General features: G+C 41.4%; 2 protein-coding genes across 4 annotated transcripts in view; both read left to right on the forward strand.

Moving 5' to 3' along the window:
- Positions 1–17483, forward strand: part of LOC108019678 (larval cuticle protein 3) — a 167174-nt gene that overhangs the window by 65035 nt on the left and 84656 nt on the right. The gene's annotated exons all lie outside the window — the stretch shown is intronic.
- The window catches only part of pdm3 (pou domain motif 3), a 75558-nt gene that overhangs the window by 15180 nt on the left and 42895 nt on the right, over positions 1–17483 (forward strand). For all 3 annotated transcript variants that reach the window (XM_036814309.3, XM_036814311.3, XM_036814310.3), the window contains exon 2: positions 6400–7178. In XM_036814309.3, the coding sequence (XP_036670204.3) occupies positions 6438–7178 (741 nt within the window). In that variant the 5' untranslated portion in view covers positions 6400–6437. The remainder of the gene's footprint in view (positions 1–6399; positions 7179–17483) is intronic.

A 17483-nucleotide genomic window follows, 5' to 3' on the forward strand; every position in this document is an offset into this window, starting at 1 on the left:
CACGGAACGGGACATGCAACTCACGACCCACTCGAGGAGCTCCCCGGTGAGGGTATTCCGAGTTGGCCACCAAGTATGTGGGCTAATAAAATTACAGGCTCAAGTAGAGGGAATGAAATTAATGATCTCACCTTTTCTTTATTATGTTTTGACTCAAAAACCTTTATATAGATCTATAATACCTCATAAATATTTTTGAAACATTTCCAAAGGTAAGTGCTAGCTATTTTTTAAAAAGATTTGATTTCTATAATCCATTTTTTTAACTTAACTTGTAAATGTTGCAAAGGGTTTTATTTTTCTTAAACTGCAATCTACCTTAAATACTCAAAAATAAATATTTAAATGTTATTTATTTCATCATCGAAGTGTTTGGTTTTTGAAGTCAACTCAACCAGTTTATTTTTGTTTATAAGTGCTCATTTTTCTAACAAAAATATGAGACCACCAAAATTTGGAAAAAGGGTTCCCATTGTTTATCCGTTTCGAAAATAATCTTGAAAGTCAAAGGATCACTTCACATCGTTACATAGGGGTTTTCTTAGGGTATTTAAAGTTCTGCATTTATAAGGCATTATAACCCCCATTATAACTTATTATTATTTCCTTCTCTAAATGAATTAAATACTCAAAAATAAATATTTAAATGATATTTATTTCATCATCGAAGTGTTTGGTTTTCGAAGTCAACTCAACTGCTATACCAGTTTGTTTTTGTAATATAAGTTTTTTCTATCAAAAATATGAGACACACCAACTTTTGAAAAAAGGGTTCCCATTGTTTATCGGCTTCGATTTCGAAAATAATCTTGAAAGTCAAAAGATCACTTCACAATTCATCGTTACATAGGACTTTTCTTAGGGTATTTAAAGTTCTGCATTTATAAGGCCGGAGTCCCCCATTATAACTCATTATTATTTCCTTCTCTAAATGAATTAAAATCGCCAAATGTGGGCGATCAGGGGGAGTCAGCTGTGCAAAACAAAACAGGAAAAAATGCGAATAACTCATTACGCGGCGCATTAAGGACAATGTCTGGGCGGGTGTGAGTGTGAGTGTGCAGGAAGGACCCAGGACTCGAGCTATGAGAGGGTTGATTTTTCAGCTTCAGACTGGGCCTGACTTTGACTTCCTTTCCCGCCTTTTTGCCCTTCTCTCCGGGGGCGTTTGGTGCACATGTTTATTGTTGCTGCTGATATTGCTGTTGTATTGAGTACGCCTCCGGCGATTGTTGTTGCTGCTATTGGCATCGCCTAGTGCGTGCTCCGCTTGAATCACGCAAATTTCATTATTATTATTATTTTTTTAATGATTTGAGTGGAAAATGTATGGCGAATGAATGAAGCGGGTTTATGAAAGGAAGTTGGCTGTAGTCCACTGACCGGATTGCAAGTGCCCATTGTTCCTGGCCCTTCAGAGGGAAATGAAGGTTTTCCAAGCCAACTGCTTTTCCCCTTCGCCTTCACGATAAATAGATCGAATTTTACATGATATCATCAGATCATGGCTTCTCATAACCAAGTCTCTAAGCCAAAAATCGCATAACTTAATCTCTAAGCCAGAAATATTTGACATGATATCAACAGATCAACCCTCAGTCTAAAATCCATTCTTTAGGACCGTTCTTCTTTTCACTTCAAGAACACTACATTTGAAATGAACAAATTTTTAATTTTAAAGTATATATTATATAACTTTTTGAAATCTCTGAGCTTATGTTTTAAACTTTTTTTTTGCTTTATAATTGACCATTTTTATTTAAATCATAAAAAATTAGTTCTTAAACGATTTTAATTCACAATTTTACCAATGCTTACCCCAAATACCTTTATGATCATTTTTAGAAATGAAATGATTAAATGCACAATATTCAAATGTCAAAATAGTTATATGGTGGATAACCTTTAAATACACCTTTCTTTCTTCGGAATTAAATTCTTAGAGGTTAGAAAATACAAACAACTTGTTAATAGATTTCTTTGATACACCTCAAATTTTCTTGAAATAGCTTTATTGAGGGCACTCCAGGCTGTACTCCCTGAAACACCTTGGAAACTTTATGACGCCGACAACTCGAAGTTCTCTTTCCTTTTCCACCCTAACCCTTGGCCCAACCATAATATATCAGCCGGTGTATTTCATGTGTAATCGTGTGTAATTTTTAAGAAAATTGCACGTTCTGCCGTACATACACCCCCGATAGGAAAGGCAGCAACAACCCCAAAACAATGCAAAAACAAAGGCAAGTTGCAAAACTTTTTATGCTCCCTCTGTGTGTGTGCGTAAATAAATGTTGCATAAATAAGTTCAACTCAATGACTTAATGCCGGCGCATTATTGATTATTTTTGCCATGGTAAAAGTTGGCTAAGGCAGCCGAAAACCGAAAACAGGCAGAGGTCTCCTCAACCTCTTCGCCATTCACTTCCTCAAAGGCCGAGCCACTCGAGTTTGTCGTTTGCTATTTAATATGCATTTTGCGCTAATTACAAATCAAAAGAAAAATTTAATAGCCCCAGAGTTGGCCATAAAAATGAAGTTGTCCGCGGGCCGAGGGGCGTTCCGCGGGGGGAAAGGGGGATCGATGTCCGTTGGCCGGACTCCGGTGCCCGGTTTCTAATCAAAAATTGCTTTGTGCCACATTTGGCTCCTAACTCTAAATGATGGCAAGTGTGCTACAATTTAGTTTGACTATTAATTACAACAAGTTGCTGCAGTGCAGCAGCGGCAGCAACAGCAACATGTTCTACATGTTTGCCTGGCCGGGCGAAATTATTGATGATTTTATTAATTTGAATATTGCCTACGAATTGCTGTCGAAGACAAAACGCTCCGTTCGCCAAACGACCAACATGATCCGCTGCGGCGGAGAGGCGACTCTGGATGATAAATTTTTGTCCAGCTCGCTTCTTAACCGGCGATAGAAAGTTGCATGGAAATTGCAATTTATAGCCGCAGCAACATGTGGCAGCAAGAAAATGAGTATAATTAGACCGGTTTGTAATGCGTTCGCCAGTCGATGGGAGTAGGAGCGATGCGGATGGCATGTTGCTGGCGTGCATTGAAAATGAAGCGGGCTCGATTTGAATTATAGTTGCCAGCACGGCGATAATTAATCGTGCTATTTAGTGTGCTACATGAAATTCTACTAGTTTGCTGGTTATTGATTAGATTTCGAGGCAAGCGGCGATCGCAGGAAGCGACAAAATGTTGCCGTTGTTGCATGTTGCAGTTGCTGCTGCTGCTGCTGTTCTGCTGCTGCTGCCTCCGTGTAATTTGGCCAGACTTTAATATGCGCAAATTGTACTTAATTTGGCTGCACATTTTGTCGCTGCCATTTGCTTTCACAACATGTGGCACCCAGTTGCAACTGGAAGCCATCAACGCTCCCTTAGATTCCATCTTCGCAGGCTTTCGGCATTTGCTGTTGACGCATACTTGAAATTATTTTGTATGTTGCCGATGTGCACTCTGTTTTTGCTGCTGCTCCTGATATTATGCATTGTTTTTCCTTCTTATGCATATGCCAGATGCCGGAGAAGGGTGGCTGTTGCTGTTGCTGCTGCCCCAAGGAGGTTGGGGGGTGGAGGGGCGATGGCCAGACATTTGCATGCAACGTACAAAATTAATTATTACGCCCTCTCACCACCCCAAAAAAGCCGGCCTTTTGCTGGCCAAAATCTACAACACGGAGCTTTGCTCAGGCTCGTTCTCGTTCTCGTACTCGGACTCAGACTCAGGCATTGGCGTTGCATGTCCTGCACACTCCAACTTCCAAGGCACAGTCCTGCCATTCCGCACCCCCGATCCCGATCCTCTTCCCCTTCCTGCCACTGCCCCGCCCCGCCCCTGCCTCTTGTGGCTCATTACGGCGATGGCTATGTGGCCGGAAAAGTGCGTTCGTTGACTGCTGCCGGCTGGCCAACGTCGACACAAACAATAAGCACTCGGAAAAATAATTGCATTGTTTATAGCTATTATTATCATTATATTATTATCAGTTAGTTATCACTGATTTCTACCCAACTTGATCTTTGCAATCGGAAAACTACCTATGATATAATACATTAATACATTTGGCCTAACCATATTAGCAGTTTTTTTAGACTAGTTAAAAATAAAATTATTAAACATTAATAGTTCTTCTTTACTGGAAGGCATTTACCATGCGCCCTATCTATAATGATCTATAAAAAAGAACTTCAACTCTACATTTGTGAACACTGTAAACTTTGCTTTCATATTAACTTAACTTAACTTTTTTTTCCAGAATTCTCCAAGACAGTTCTAGTATTTCTATGTATCACAACGAAGTTGCCCACTTATTTTCAGTGCTTGGGGAACAGCAAACTGAATGTCTGAATCCGAGCTGCAGAAGTTCCAGTCGGACTGCGACTGCGACTCGAGTTCCGAGTTCTGAGTTCCGAGTGCAGTTGCTTGCATTATTACAACTGCAGACACACACATGGCAGGTCCTGCGGGGAGGGGCTGGGGATCGGGGAGCGGGGTCTGGAGGATTGGGAGGGACAGGACAGGAGCCAGCTGTATGCATTATGCATTAAAATCAACGCCCGTTTTGTGTAGACCTGCAGACAATGCAACGAAGGACCTTTTCTTCCCCTCCCCCCGCCCGAAATGTTGGCTCCCGTTTTTTGGGGCCAAATGTCAAGGCATAGGCATTGATGTTTCCTTTGTGGGTTGGAGTTAGGTAAGCTCTTTAGTGCAAATTGTTGCCTAAATTTAGACGCCTTTGGGACCGGCTTAGGCCCGGAGTTTGTGCTGCATCCTGAGCCCATAAGAAATGACATTTAGTGGAATCTATTTCGGTTGAGTGACGATTACGGGAGTCCCCTGTCTGTGTGCCCTTCCTCAAAGTGCGTGCACATAAACCTTTCGAAAACTCTCCTTCTTATTACGGTTATCTTCCCCAGATAACTTTCCATGCACTCGGACAACATTTTCGGACATTTTCCGCCCCCGCCTCATCCACTCTTAATTTTCCCTATCGCATTTTCCTTCTTCTTGTATGCAGGAAAAACTTTCTTGCCAGACACGTTCGCCACATTCTCGTACCCCTCTCACTTTTTGGTCAGTTGTCCCTCTTCGGGTATAAATTATAATGCAGAGTAGGTGTAAAATTTTCGATTACGAATGTGCAGACCACCCAACAGCTGCATCCCCATTCCAGCGGACTTGCATCCCCCTGTGCAGAAACCACCCGTATGCTTCGGCTTTTGTGTCCATCAAGCCGAAAGCCACACTGAAAGAAACAGGGCATTTTGTTATATAATAAATAATATACCTACAAGAAATATTTGAATACCCATTTATTTATTTTCTATCTTCTCCTAGGGATTTTTTAAGGAAACCAAAATATTAAAGTTAATACAGCTAAGAAAATCTAAAGAGAAATTACTGTTCAGGTATTCTAGTTTTTTAAATTTTTGTTTCAAGTAATTAAAAGGGGTAAACATATTTCTCTGTGTACTTTTCTCCTCACAATTCCGGCGGTAAAAGTCGTTCGTTGTCCGGTGCAGAACGTCGTGGCCTGGCAAGGACATGGCCAAAGACTCGGACGGCGACTCCAACGCCGGCTACGTTTTGCATTTGCAAAATTATGCGGCGTGTGTGGGTTTTCCTGTTCGCCCCCTCTTGAGCCCCGCCCCGCTCCTTGGCCCCTTCATTGTTGTTTGTGCGTTGTTGCCGTGGTCAACCGACGGGCAACAGGGATAATTAATGAAATTAATGCGCCAGGGTATGGGTTTTAAGTGCACGGAATATTTTCGATAAATGTAAATTCTAAATTATGACGGCCCCAGTGGCCATGCGAGGTAGAAAGATTTTAGGGTGAGGGGGTGTTCAGCCAGACGACATTTGATATTTAAGGGGTAAAAGGAGTAATGTTGCGCTGATATCCGTTAATTGCAAGCTTTGCATTTCTGAATTAGCCTTCTCTTACCTATAAAGGGGTTGCATCCAGAAGTTGGCATTATCTCACATGTAGGAAGTATTGGAAGTATTTTCCCAAAAATATAAAGGCAATCTCTATGCTCTGTTCCTTCAGTTTAGATAATACAAGTTTTCAGTGTAGGTGCTTTCGATAATATATTTCTGATTTAAGAAAATGTATTTTATATTTGGGTATGCTTCATTTAATTGGGTAAGCAATTTGGTTTACTTTTTGATTTTTGATCTTAAAATATATTTTAATTCAAGAAAATCAGAGTTTAAGGAAGTGTGTAGAAGTAAGATATGCCAGGGTTTCTCGTAAGATTCCGTATTTTCCTTAAATTTGTAAACCTTCTTTTTGTATTTTTTTGAAGTCTGCCCCATTACGGGCTTAATATTTAATGCACACGGCGGTACTTAAGCCCTTTCCGTATTGTCCTTGCATTGCAGGAGTGGCCCAGGATGCGAGCGGGTCAGTGACACGTGACATGGCCGAGGGCTGCGAGGACTCCGCCGGTGCCGCTGAATCCACGACGTCACAGTCACAGTACACAACGCTAGACAAGATGCTGGGCACGGTGCTGCCATGTGAGGCGGCCATTGGGGCGACACCCGGCGGCAGCGGCAGCAGCAGCAGCAACACCGGCAACACCAGCAACAACGGCAGCAACATCGTGAAGCGGGAGTTCTGCGATGGCAGCCTGATGCCTGGTGCCGGGGCAAGTGTCAACAATAACAATGCCAGCGCCACCAACAATAACAATAACAACAACAACAGCAGTAGCAACAACAATAACAATACCAAAATGCAGGCAATGATATGCAACAAGAGCAGCAGCAGCACCACCAACAACAACAGCAGCAGCAGCTCCTCCTCGTCGTCGTCCTGCTCCTCCTCCTCGTCATCCTCCAGCTCGGCCACCAGCACCCTGACCAGCTGCACCACCGCCGCCGTGGTGCCCTCCAACTGCTCCACGAATGCCAACAAGTCGCCGGTCTCCCCCTACTCGCAGAGCCTGGGCATGGCCATCGGCATCGGGGCGGGGGCGGGCAGCAGTCCGCTCCGGGAGGCCAGTCCGCTGCCCAGCAGCCGCTCGCCGCTGAACGCCATCGCCACCGCCATGATTGCCGCCAAGTCGCCGTGCAGCGGAGCGGCGCCCGCCTCGCCGCCGTCGGCCTCCTCCAACAGCTCGTCGCACGTCCTGGCGCTCAACATCAAAACCGAGTCGGTGAGTCGAACAGAACCGCTGAATTCATGCATTACCCCTTTCAGGCTGAGCAACGTCCATGTACTTGCGGTCAAATTAATAGCACACATGTGTAGATCTTCGATGAAAAGTAATAGAAAGTATACCGTATCTGCTTTTTTGGTTATTCTATTTTACAAACCATTTTAGTTTAATGATAAAATACTTTTGTAAAGACCATATGTAATGAACCTTCTCAAAAAATATATCTTTTACAGATAGGAAAATTCAATTAAAACAATTTCATTTAAAAAATGTAATCGGCGACAGTAGCAATATTTTCAGAATGGTTTATAGACAACATTATAAGAAAAAAAAAATTAGGGATATTTTTCTAAACTTCTTCTAAATATTATGTTAATTTCGAAAAATGTAGATTAGTTTTGAATTTATATTATGTTTGTAATGCAATGTGTACCCTCGTTAAAAAGACGCGAGATCTATTTATTTTTGCCGCAAGTGTACGTTACCCAAGGGTTAGGTTGGATTATAGATTAGCGGAATTGAGCTCATGCATTTGTATCTGGTCTTATCTATAAATATATCCGATTTTAATTTAACTCCATTTATTTGATAGTCAGACAGAAAAATTATTTTCCCAAAGGCCTATAGACTATGTTATTAAAAAAAAGATTATGGCTAGTTATAAATTTAGGAAAATGTCAAGTTTTGTATATTGTTTTACTAATACTTTAACATAAAATGGGAAATCTTGTTTGCGAGAAAAACGTTTATACTCAACCGCATTGTAACTGTTTTTAAAACTTTAAAGATAACAACACCTTCTTTTTTTGTATTTTATAAAATATGTTTTAAAACTTAATCGATACCACATATTAATTTTTAAAAACATAACTTTCAATTTATAATATGTTACTGTATTGCAATGTTCTCACTCATAAGAAGCCGCGAGAGCTATTACTTTGACCGCAAGTGTAGGTCCCATAAGGGTTAGGTTAGAACATACCCCTGAGATGAGCGTGCCACGTTTGGCGGCAAGAAGTTCATGCTCTTGTCTCTGGTTTCATCCATAAATATAAATAAATCCGAGTTGTATTCCCGCTCCCCCGTGACTCACGTGCCACCCTTACATGGCCGAATTGATTTCTTGTGCGCATTTAATTAGCATGCAAAGCCCGGGCGACGGATCATTAATTAGCCGCTTTGGACCCGCCTAATCAGTTCGATCGGCCGGCGGCCGCAGAATGTTGCAACCTGGCCAATCAAGGGCAAATCCGCGGCTCAGAACTCAAACTCTGGCCCCAGGCCGTCCCGTCTCTCTCGGTCGCAGTCGTGCTCTAGAATCGCCAAATAACAAAATGAACAGCCAGAACAAAAAACGTTGACTTCGAGCGCGGTCAAAATATTTTTGTCCCAATTTTAATGACCATAAAAAACCGATCACAGAAGGGAAAAAACTTTTGTGCAATTGTCAGCAATAAATAAAAATTTCGCATGTCCTCGTTGGTTCGCAGCTTGGTTTTGTTTTTCTTTTTTTCTTCGGGGTCTTGAGTTTTTGTGTTGCTTGTTGCCTTGTGGCACATAGTTTAGCGGCGAATCAGCTTACTACAGATCGGCCAAGAACAACAAGCGATCTGCTGATCAATGCGAGTTCTATTTTCAAGTTTATTTTGCCTAATTCTTTCTGCCATTGGACTCCGGGCGATTGTTGTCGTTGCTCGTAAAATTGCCTAAATTATGAGTTTGGAAAATAAAGGGATCAGTTCTGGGAGTTCTTGAAGCCCAAGAAGTGTGTCAAGCGTACTGAAAATAAACAGTATTGCGGCGGACTACCAGTTTATGTTCCCATGATAAACCAGGATTTAAGAAGATAAATTATGCCACCTAAAACAATTTTACTAAACTCGCTCTGTTTTTGGGCCACACTTTATAAGTGAAGTATTAAATATAATAATAAAATGTACGCCCTCAATAAAAGCCAATCCAAGCACGCTCGGCATATCAATTTACCATATCCAATATGGTGTCTGTAATTTAGCCATTAAAATTCCCAATTAAATTCGAACGTTTACCGATTGTTGACCCAATTCTAATGGCAAATCAATTCGCTCCATGGTCTCAAGTATCTCTTCGACCGAATTTTGTGGCATTTGGGCCGCTTTGTCTCTGTCGGAGTCTCAGTATCCGTCGAATGCGATCCACTCTAATGACACAATCAGCTCACACGATACAGCACGCACACTCAGAGCCACCGAGATACTACTTACCTCCTCCGCCGCCTGCTAAAAAACCTAACAAAACGCTGTAAAAAGCAATTAATAAAAAATAAAGCAATCAAAATATAGAAAAAGGAAAAAATGGAAAAGTGCATAAAATTTATGTGCATGCAGTCAAATGAGTAATCGACTGCGACGGAGAGACAAGCGGCAACAAAGCCGCAACATTTATTGAAAATTAAGCAAAAAATAAAGAAAAAAGCTCACAAGCTCAAAGGCAGCAAATAATAAGCGCGAAATAATCAGCACACACACTCGAACGGCGATTGAGGAAAAATGTGTGTACATGAGAAATAAATTGTCTATTGGCAGCGCCAAACAAGAAAATCCAGGTGCAATAAAAATCGAATTAGAGGCCAGAGGAAAAATAGAGTTATAAGTACAATCTATTGAAAATAAATGTGCTAAAAGGAAATCAATGAAACGAATTAACACACTTTCTTTGACAGGTTTATGGAGTTGTAGTAAAAAGTTATTTAAATAATAATAAAAAGAGTGTTTGAATTGAAACAGGATATTCAGCTAGAGATGAAAAATAAAAAGCTAAAGAAATAAATTGAATTAACATTATTTAAATGCCATAAATTTTTAACTTTAAACATAAAAACTTTAAAACAAACATTAAAATTACCAGGAAATAATTGATTAATAAATAGGTGTATAAACTTGTTTATGTTTTAGTATCCGTCGTATACAATTACATTGCGTTGTGGGCTTTAATTACATTTACAAAACTAAAATGCAATTTCCAAGAAGCCAGTAGGTTCAAACAAAATATCCCAAAAAATACTCTAACCGAACTGGACTTGAGTTGTTCGAAGATATATTACAGCTAATTACGAGGCCCGATCTGAGCGGACCCATTGACTACGCAGCTGTACCCAGTTTTTCCATTTTGTTTTTGGGCCAAGGCGGCAGCTCTTGAAAGCCGGCTAGCCAACCCGCTGGGTGACTCATGGGCGTCTAATGAGCCACCGTCCTCCATCCGCCGTCCTCCATGCGCCGTCCACCATCCGCCGTCCACCATCCGCCGTCCGCCGTCCACCATCCGCGGGCCAAGCCTTTGGCCTTTGGTGGCCAGCTGGTGAAAGTCGAGCACGGATGTGGCTCTAGTGCGGCTCTGCTAATTATAAGCTGATCACAAGCTGCACTCCTTCTGGCCCAGAAGAGCATGTCGCGCATGCGCAATGAACCGCAGTTCTAAGAGTATGTTACACATGTACGTGCGTGCCAAGCGGATTTGATTCTGATTTTGATTTGCCTGTGCCTGTGCCTGCTCACTCTCGTGGGTGTTTTCCCTCCTCTGGCCGCAGTGTCATCGTGATGATAATGACGATGATGATGATTGCCGGCCAACCGGTTTCTGCATTCTGCTTTAAATGTTGCAAATACCCGAGCGGGATTATCCGGGGCTGGGGCTGGATATTCAGTGCGCTGGATGGCGAAAACCTGGCCTGGTTCTTGCTCCAATGTTCTTGGCCCTGGTTATCGTACGCCCAGCTGTGTTGCATGTAAATCGTTTGTAATTAGTTGAAAGTCTTGACGCGTAAATGCAACACAGCAAAAAGGCAGGGAACAAAATATTAAAGAGGAGCAGGCAATAATTGCTTATTAAATGAATGTTCTGTGCAAAAATTTTTATGACTAACCACGTGAGCGCTAAATTGACTGCAAATGAGCCAAAGATGATGGCCCATTGTCGGCACCAAAAGGGTCTGGGACGGGGAGGGGGTCATTTAAATGGTGGATGCATTGATAAATGGCCGTGTCTTGTCTCTTAAGCGGCTCGGTTTTAGATTCGAGGCATAAACAACTTTTCACACATTATACCCCTCATTTAAGGTGCCCCATAAAGTTCCCCATTCAGTTCCCTACAACTGCACTCCCGAATTCTTCGGCCAAGACAACAACCCAAATTCCTTTGCAGACTTTTTGTTCGTTCGTCTTTCGTTGAAATTAATTCAAAATTAATTGCAAATAAATTACCAGGCAATTTGTGTGTCGAGCTGGTTGTTTGCGGCTTTCGTCTCTGCGCCAGCTGCATGCAACATTGAAATTGTCAGAGAGTTTAAGTATAAATTAATTATATTGCCAGTAAGTTCAACTTATGCACGTCCACGTAATGCCAATAATCATCAAGCGACTTCGGGCCACTGTAATAAGTATCTGGCAAGTTGATTTTGACGTTGTCCGGCTCTAACTACCCTGGCTCCTTGCCTTAATTTCATTACATTTACGCAAAAACCGTCTGAAAAAAAACAAACTGCAAATGGCAAATTGCCTTCGTCTTAATTATGGTGGTATTAAAAAATTATTAACAATGTGGCTGACGTTGTACGGACAACCACATGAACGGGTTACGGTTGTCGCTGTCGTGGTTTTCAATATCATAAATAATAAGGTAATTTCTATTGCGTGATAATGGACTTGATTGGTACTGGGGAAATATAAACATGGAAGTCTTAAGTTTATTAAATTGCATTCGGGTGCTTAAAAGCCAAGCCTTAGTCAATTTAGTTCGGTAATGGCTATATGGCTAACTGGCTTTAAGTTCGACTAAGTCGCTGGGTTTAATATTTAAACAAATAAATAATTAACTTTTAATAGGACCAGTGGGTTAGTGGAAATTAAATCAAGTGTTATAAAGCCACTTATCCACTAATCTTTGTATCTATTGATTGTCTGATGGCCTAGAAAATGCAATGATCTTCTTGGCCATAAATCTCAGGCTGATTCATGTATGTTTGCAACTGGGAAATCCGTTAACATATGAATCATCATCAGTACCCTCTAGCCCACCCTAGATTCCCATTTTCCGATCTCTTGACCTTTCCTTAGTCATATGCCAGATGCTCCGAAAATTGTTCCAAATCTCGGTTGACCCCACATCTGCACTTGGAAATCGATGGGAGCCAGCTGGATGGCAGCTGGGAAAAGGGATCGGGCACCCAGGCAGGGTTAATAATTAGCGAAACGCGATTTGGGCCAACTGGCCTCCTTGGGAGAAAATATAAAAGCCATGCCCACTGGCCATGTGAGCGGAGAGCTGCAGATCTGGCTGAAACTGAGGCTGAAACCGAAGGAGTTTGGCATTAAAATAAATTTAATATAGCCGCCGTTGTCGGAGCCGGTTGGCCCAAAGCTGAGACTCAGCCTGAGCCTGAGCCTGAACTTGGCTGTGAGTCTCTCATAATTTGCGGGGGGACCGCGACCGGGACGAAGTTGCAGCCACAGCCGCCGGATCGAACCCGAATCCGAACTCGAAACTGAGACACTCCACTCTGCCACAAGTTGGCTTCAATTAAACCTGTGTGTGTGTGCAATAGTTAAAGCCAAAAATAGCATTTAAACTCATTAATTTAACGCGTGATTATGACCATGTTTGTAAGAGTACAACTTCGACTCGGACTCGGAGTTCGTGGCTGCGACTTGCCTGCTGGAAGTCTTTACTCCAGTCCGGAGTATGAAAAACGTTGCCAAAAGGCATAATATTTGTTGCTTGTGTTATTGTTATGGTTGCTGTTGGTTTTGGCATTTATTTTGCGCTTCTTTTGCGGCCAAAATGCTCAAAACGTTGGCTAGGCCACCGAGAGAGGAGCGTGTCTCGGTTTTTGGCTCTCGGATTGGCCGGATCGCTTCGCATCGCATTGTTGATGTTTTATGCATCAGCGGGACAATTCAGGCTGCACTGTCAGAAAATTAATAGCCAATTACACATTATATATATTAGTTTTCGCAGCCCTTTTCCAGACCTTTTATAAAACCGTTTAATGCTAATAAGTTATGCGTTTCACACTGAAGGTGCTGTTTTGTTTGGAAACATGAAACAGTCCTGCACATTTTGTATTCCTATTTTCTTATTGCTTACGATTTTAAAAATATTGTTAAGCCGACTTTAGTTATTATTAACATTTATTAAATTAAAAACATTGTTATAAATTGTATTTTAGTATTTTATTTTTATATCCAAAAAAGGCCTTTGTATTGTTTTTTATTTGTTTTTTTTACAAGATTATTATTATTTTTCACAAGTCCCAGAAGTTAAATCTATGATTAGCCAACAATTGTTTTATTCTTAAATTAAACTTTAAAGATTCGTTTAGTCCCCCATTTATTTTTCCGTGCATTTCTCTGAATGCGTCACAAATTAAATGCACATTCGCTCTGGCTGTAGGAAAAACCCACAAGACAGGCTGAAAACCGAAAACATAAAAAAGATGCCACAATTGCGATAATTTTTCTATTTGTTAGCATTGCGTTTTGGCCCCGAAAGAAATTGGCCATGAGCAGACATACCTTTATGGTTTCGCCGAGCGGGAGAGCATTAATTTTTTTATGTGCTCATTGTGGGGCCAAGTCCAAGTGCAATCCAAGTCGGCGACCAGGTCCAGAGCCCAGGCCCAGACCCAGTCGGAGTCGAACTCGAACTCTTACCGGGTTGTTTATTTAGCCCAGCCATGCAAAGGAGGACGGGAGTGGAAGGAGGAGCCAGTCTCCTCCACTTGATAATTGCAATGAAATTGCATTCTACTTCCATTTAGCCAAAGGCGCTAATTCGTTTATTATGAGCTCGGGCTGGGGAGAAGGAGGAGGGCGGCCGAGATCCACTCCGCAGATGGCATAGAAAATTTCCAAGAAAAATGCATAATTTTCCACTCTATGCATTGGGTGTGGCATAGATAATAAAAATAGAAATAACAATGGCAGGAACAAGTTTTGTGGCCGATTTTGTTTGTTTAATGAGTGCGCCTGGTGGGTGGGTAGTACCCAAACTGCAGTCTAAAGGAAAACGCGAAACTTGGGCACTCTTGCCCATTTAAGGCAAAACATTCCATTTAATAAACCACTGACTTCACCGAGTAATTAGTACCACACAAATTGCAACTAATATGCATGTGCAAAAAAAGAAAACAAGGAGATGGCGAAAAGGACTTTTCAAAACTTTGTTGGTGTCATCGTTAGTCTTCTTTGTTGTTGCTTTATTATTGGCACTGCCAATTAAGTGAAATTTATGTGCTTCAATAAATTATGAGTGCCGCAGCTGACATATGCGACACAGTGGGAAAAAAGCAGGGGGCGTGGCCAACGCCCCTCGCCCCTTGGCCCAAAGAGCACAAGCCAAAAACATTGACGCAAAACTTTCGGCCCGAAAGGACAACAGCGGAAATGTGGTTCTGTTGGCGAGCGCGACACATGTCGCTAAGGTAAAATAGTTATTAGTAAATATATTCAGCACTTTATTTGCATACCCCGCACCCGCACCCCGCGGATGCACACATTCCGGGCTATATTACACATACGCCGGGTTGTCCGCCAAACAAGCTCGTCTGAGGGCAACTAATGAAACAATTGACGTGCTGGGAGTCGGCGCCCTCCGAAGCAAAGGCAACTGCCAAAGCCGGCTGATACCCGAACCGAACAGTAGTTGACTGCAATAATTATTCAAGCGCCAAGAACAACGACAGGTGCAGGAGCAACATCGGCAGGAGCAACATCCGCAGGAGCAACATCCACAGGAGCAACAGCAGTTGCTGCATAGATGGCTATTATGCGCCCAACTTAACCTGTTTTAGTAATTAATTTGGGTATTGTATGTTTTAATTAGTTTAGAAGGCAACGGCAACCAGGAGACTGATGACAGTAAATTGAGGGAATATTTTGGTGATTGGTTATTGACCTTATTTGTCAGGTGAAAGGGGTTTCAGGCTGCAGAACCGATCACACACACCGCGACGGCATAGTAATCTACTCGTTTTAAAAACTTTAAAAAACTTAAATTCTTCTTCAATAAATACCTATACTTTGTATAAAACTTCTACCTTTTTTGAATCAATGAATTTTAAATACTTAAGAGATTATGCCTTAAAGGTAAAAATAAAGTTCTGAAAAATGAATTCGAATAGACTTACTAATTACTTTAAATACATACAAAACATATTGAATTTCATGATCTAATTGAAAAATATTTAAATCAAGATAGTTTGTTAGTCAAATTTATGTTACCCATTTTTTATTTGATTTTTCTATCAAAGTCTAAAATTTAAGTATTAGTGTGTAAAATATATTTTAGGTAATTCTGGGATAAAAAGCACTGGAGTAACCCTATTTTTTGGATATTACGTTAGTCAAATTTATGTCACACATTTTTTAATTGATTTATATCTCAAATTATAAAATTTCTGTATTAACTAATAGTGTGTTAAATATATTTTAGGTAATTCTAGGATAAAAAGCACTAAATTAGCCTGTTTAACTAACTCAATATACACCGTATGCAAATATTTATCAATTTGTATTCTATTTTCGTAACTAGCTCGCGAGATTTCTTTCTAACGACTTGCCACCCATCCTTCTGGGCCATCGATTACACACCCGCCACATTACCCGCCGTATTCCGGCTAATTACCGACTCCTGCCGGACTACTCGCGACCTGACTTTTGCCTTCGGGGGCGGCCAAAACATATTTCAAAGTCCGGCTAAATACATTTTTAATTATGATTTTGCGTTCATAATTGTGACCTAAGCTAACGGCGGCTACAAAACGAGTTGCAAGTGGATGTCGTGCCGAGGTGGCCGCTGCAGCTCGTAGCTCATGGCTCATGGCTCATGGCTCATAGCCGTAATGGCCTACGATACCCAGCGGAGTCGTCGGATGGCTTAAATTAATAATTACGCGAAAGGCAAAAGGCGCAGGCCACGAGTCAGTGGCGACTTGCAGGCGTCCTCGCTGTTTGCATGCAAGTGAAAATAATTAATGCACTTAATGTGTAATTATTTCAATTAAACGATACCCTCCTCGTTCCGAGCACACCACACTCACTCATCATCGACCAAATCCTGTTTCCCACAAATCGGGCGGGACTAGGGTCGGCCTAATTGGCATTTCGCTGCTCGATCATCTCAGATAGCCGCCAAATGGGCAGAAGAAGTATCAATGCTAATGTCGTGCGAGCGGCCATGCCGTAAATATCCGCGAATTTATATCGACGGCCAATTGGCTTATGGTCCAATATAGCCAAGCACTTAGCCCAGTCGCTAATTGTCGCCGGGTGTTAACAAACTGATTACCAGCGTTTCCCAATCATAAGTTGCTGTATACTTTGTATGACTTATGCTCTCCACCTGCGGAATTGACAGCATAATTTAGCGCACGTCGTGTTATTTTAGTGGCTAATGCTGCGTTTATTTCCCCTTCCTTGGACTTTCTTAATTCGGTTTAAATATTTTTTTCGTTGCCGGCCTGCAATTATACTGCGATTAGAAAGTTTTCGTATTGATATACGAATGCCGTCTAATATTTCTGCATGTGCAAATTCGGTCGGGGTTAGCAGGCGGGCTAATGGCACATTTATTTATTATGGCCATTTGTGCGGATTACGCTCGCGTGCTCCGTAGCGCCAACTTCCTCTCAGGCTTCCTCTCGTTCTCTTTCTCGGCAACTTGGGTCTACCAGGCGAACAGAAATTAAGGTTTTATTCAGCCAAATAGCTCCTAGCTCCCAAATCTCTCAGCTTTCTCCGCCAGAACTGGGAACCCCACGCACTCTCCAGTCAAGAAAACTCCGACCGAGAGCAGCTGCCTTTTGGACATTCCAGAGAAAATACTTTTGGGTGCTGGCGAGAACGATAAAATAGAGAGTAATATAGGCCAGGAATTTAAAGTGCGGAATAGAGAACTAGGCATCACTAGGAAACAAACCATAAACATCCAGAAAATATATCTTTTCAATGGGGTTATCGACCTAAGCGGCGATAAAGATATAATTTATGTTTTTACTAAACTCCACGGGTAGACTTAAAATAATTTCTGTTAGTGCATTTAAGCACTGTAAACTTTATTTTTTTAAGCACATGCTAAGTACTTTAAATTAAATATAAATATTTTTTTCTTCCTTGTAAAATTACAGGAAATCATATTTTCTCAAATGCAGAAAGCTGAAAAATTATCTCAAATCATAATAATATAATTAGTTGCAGCAGCTCACATACAGACAATCTCTGGGCAAATAATATTTTCCCAATGCCCTTTAGAGTACACAATTTGATTATG

This window comes from Drosophila suzukii, chromosome 2R (genome assembly GCF_043229965.1).
Source record: "Drosophila suzukii chromosome 2R, CBGP_Dsuzu_IsoJpt1.0, whole genome shotgun sequence".
NCBI classification, from domain to species: Eukaryota; Metazoa; Arthropoda; class Insecta; order Diptera; family Drosophilidae; genus Drosophila; species Drosophila suzukii.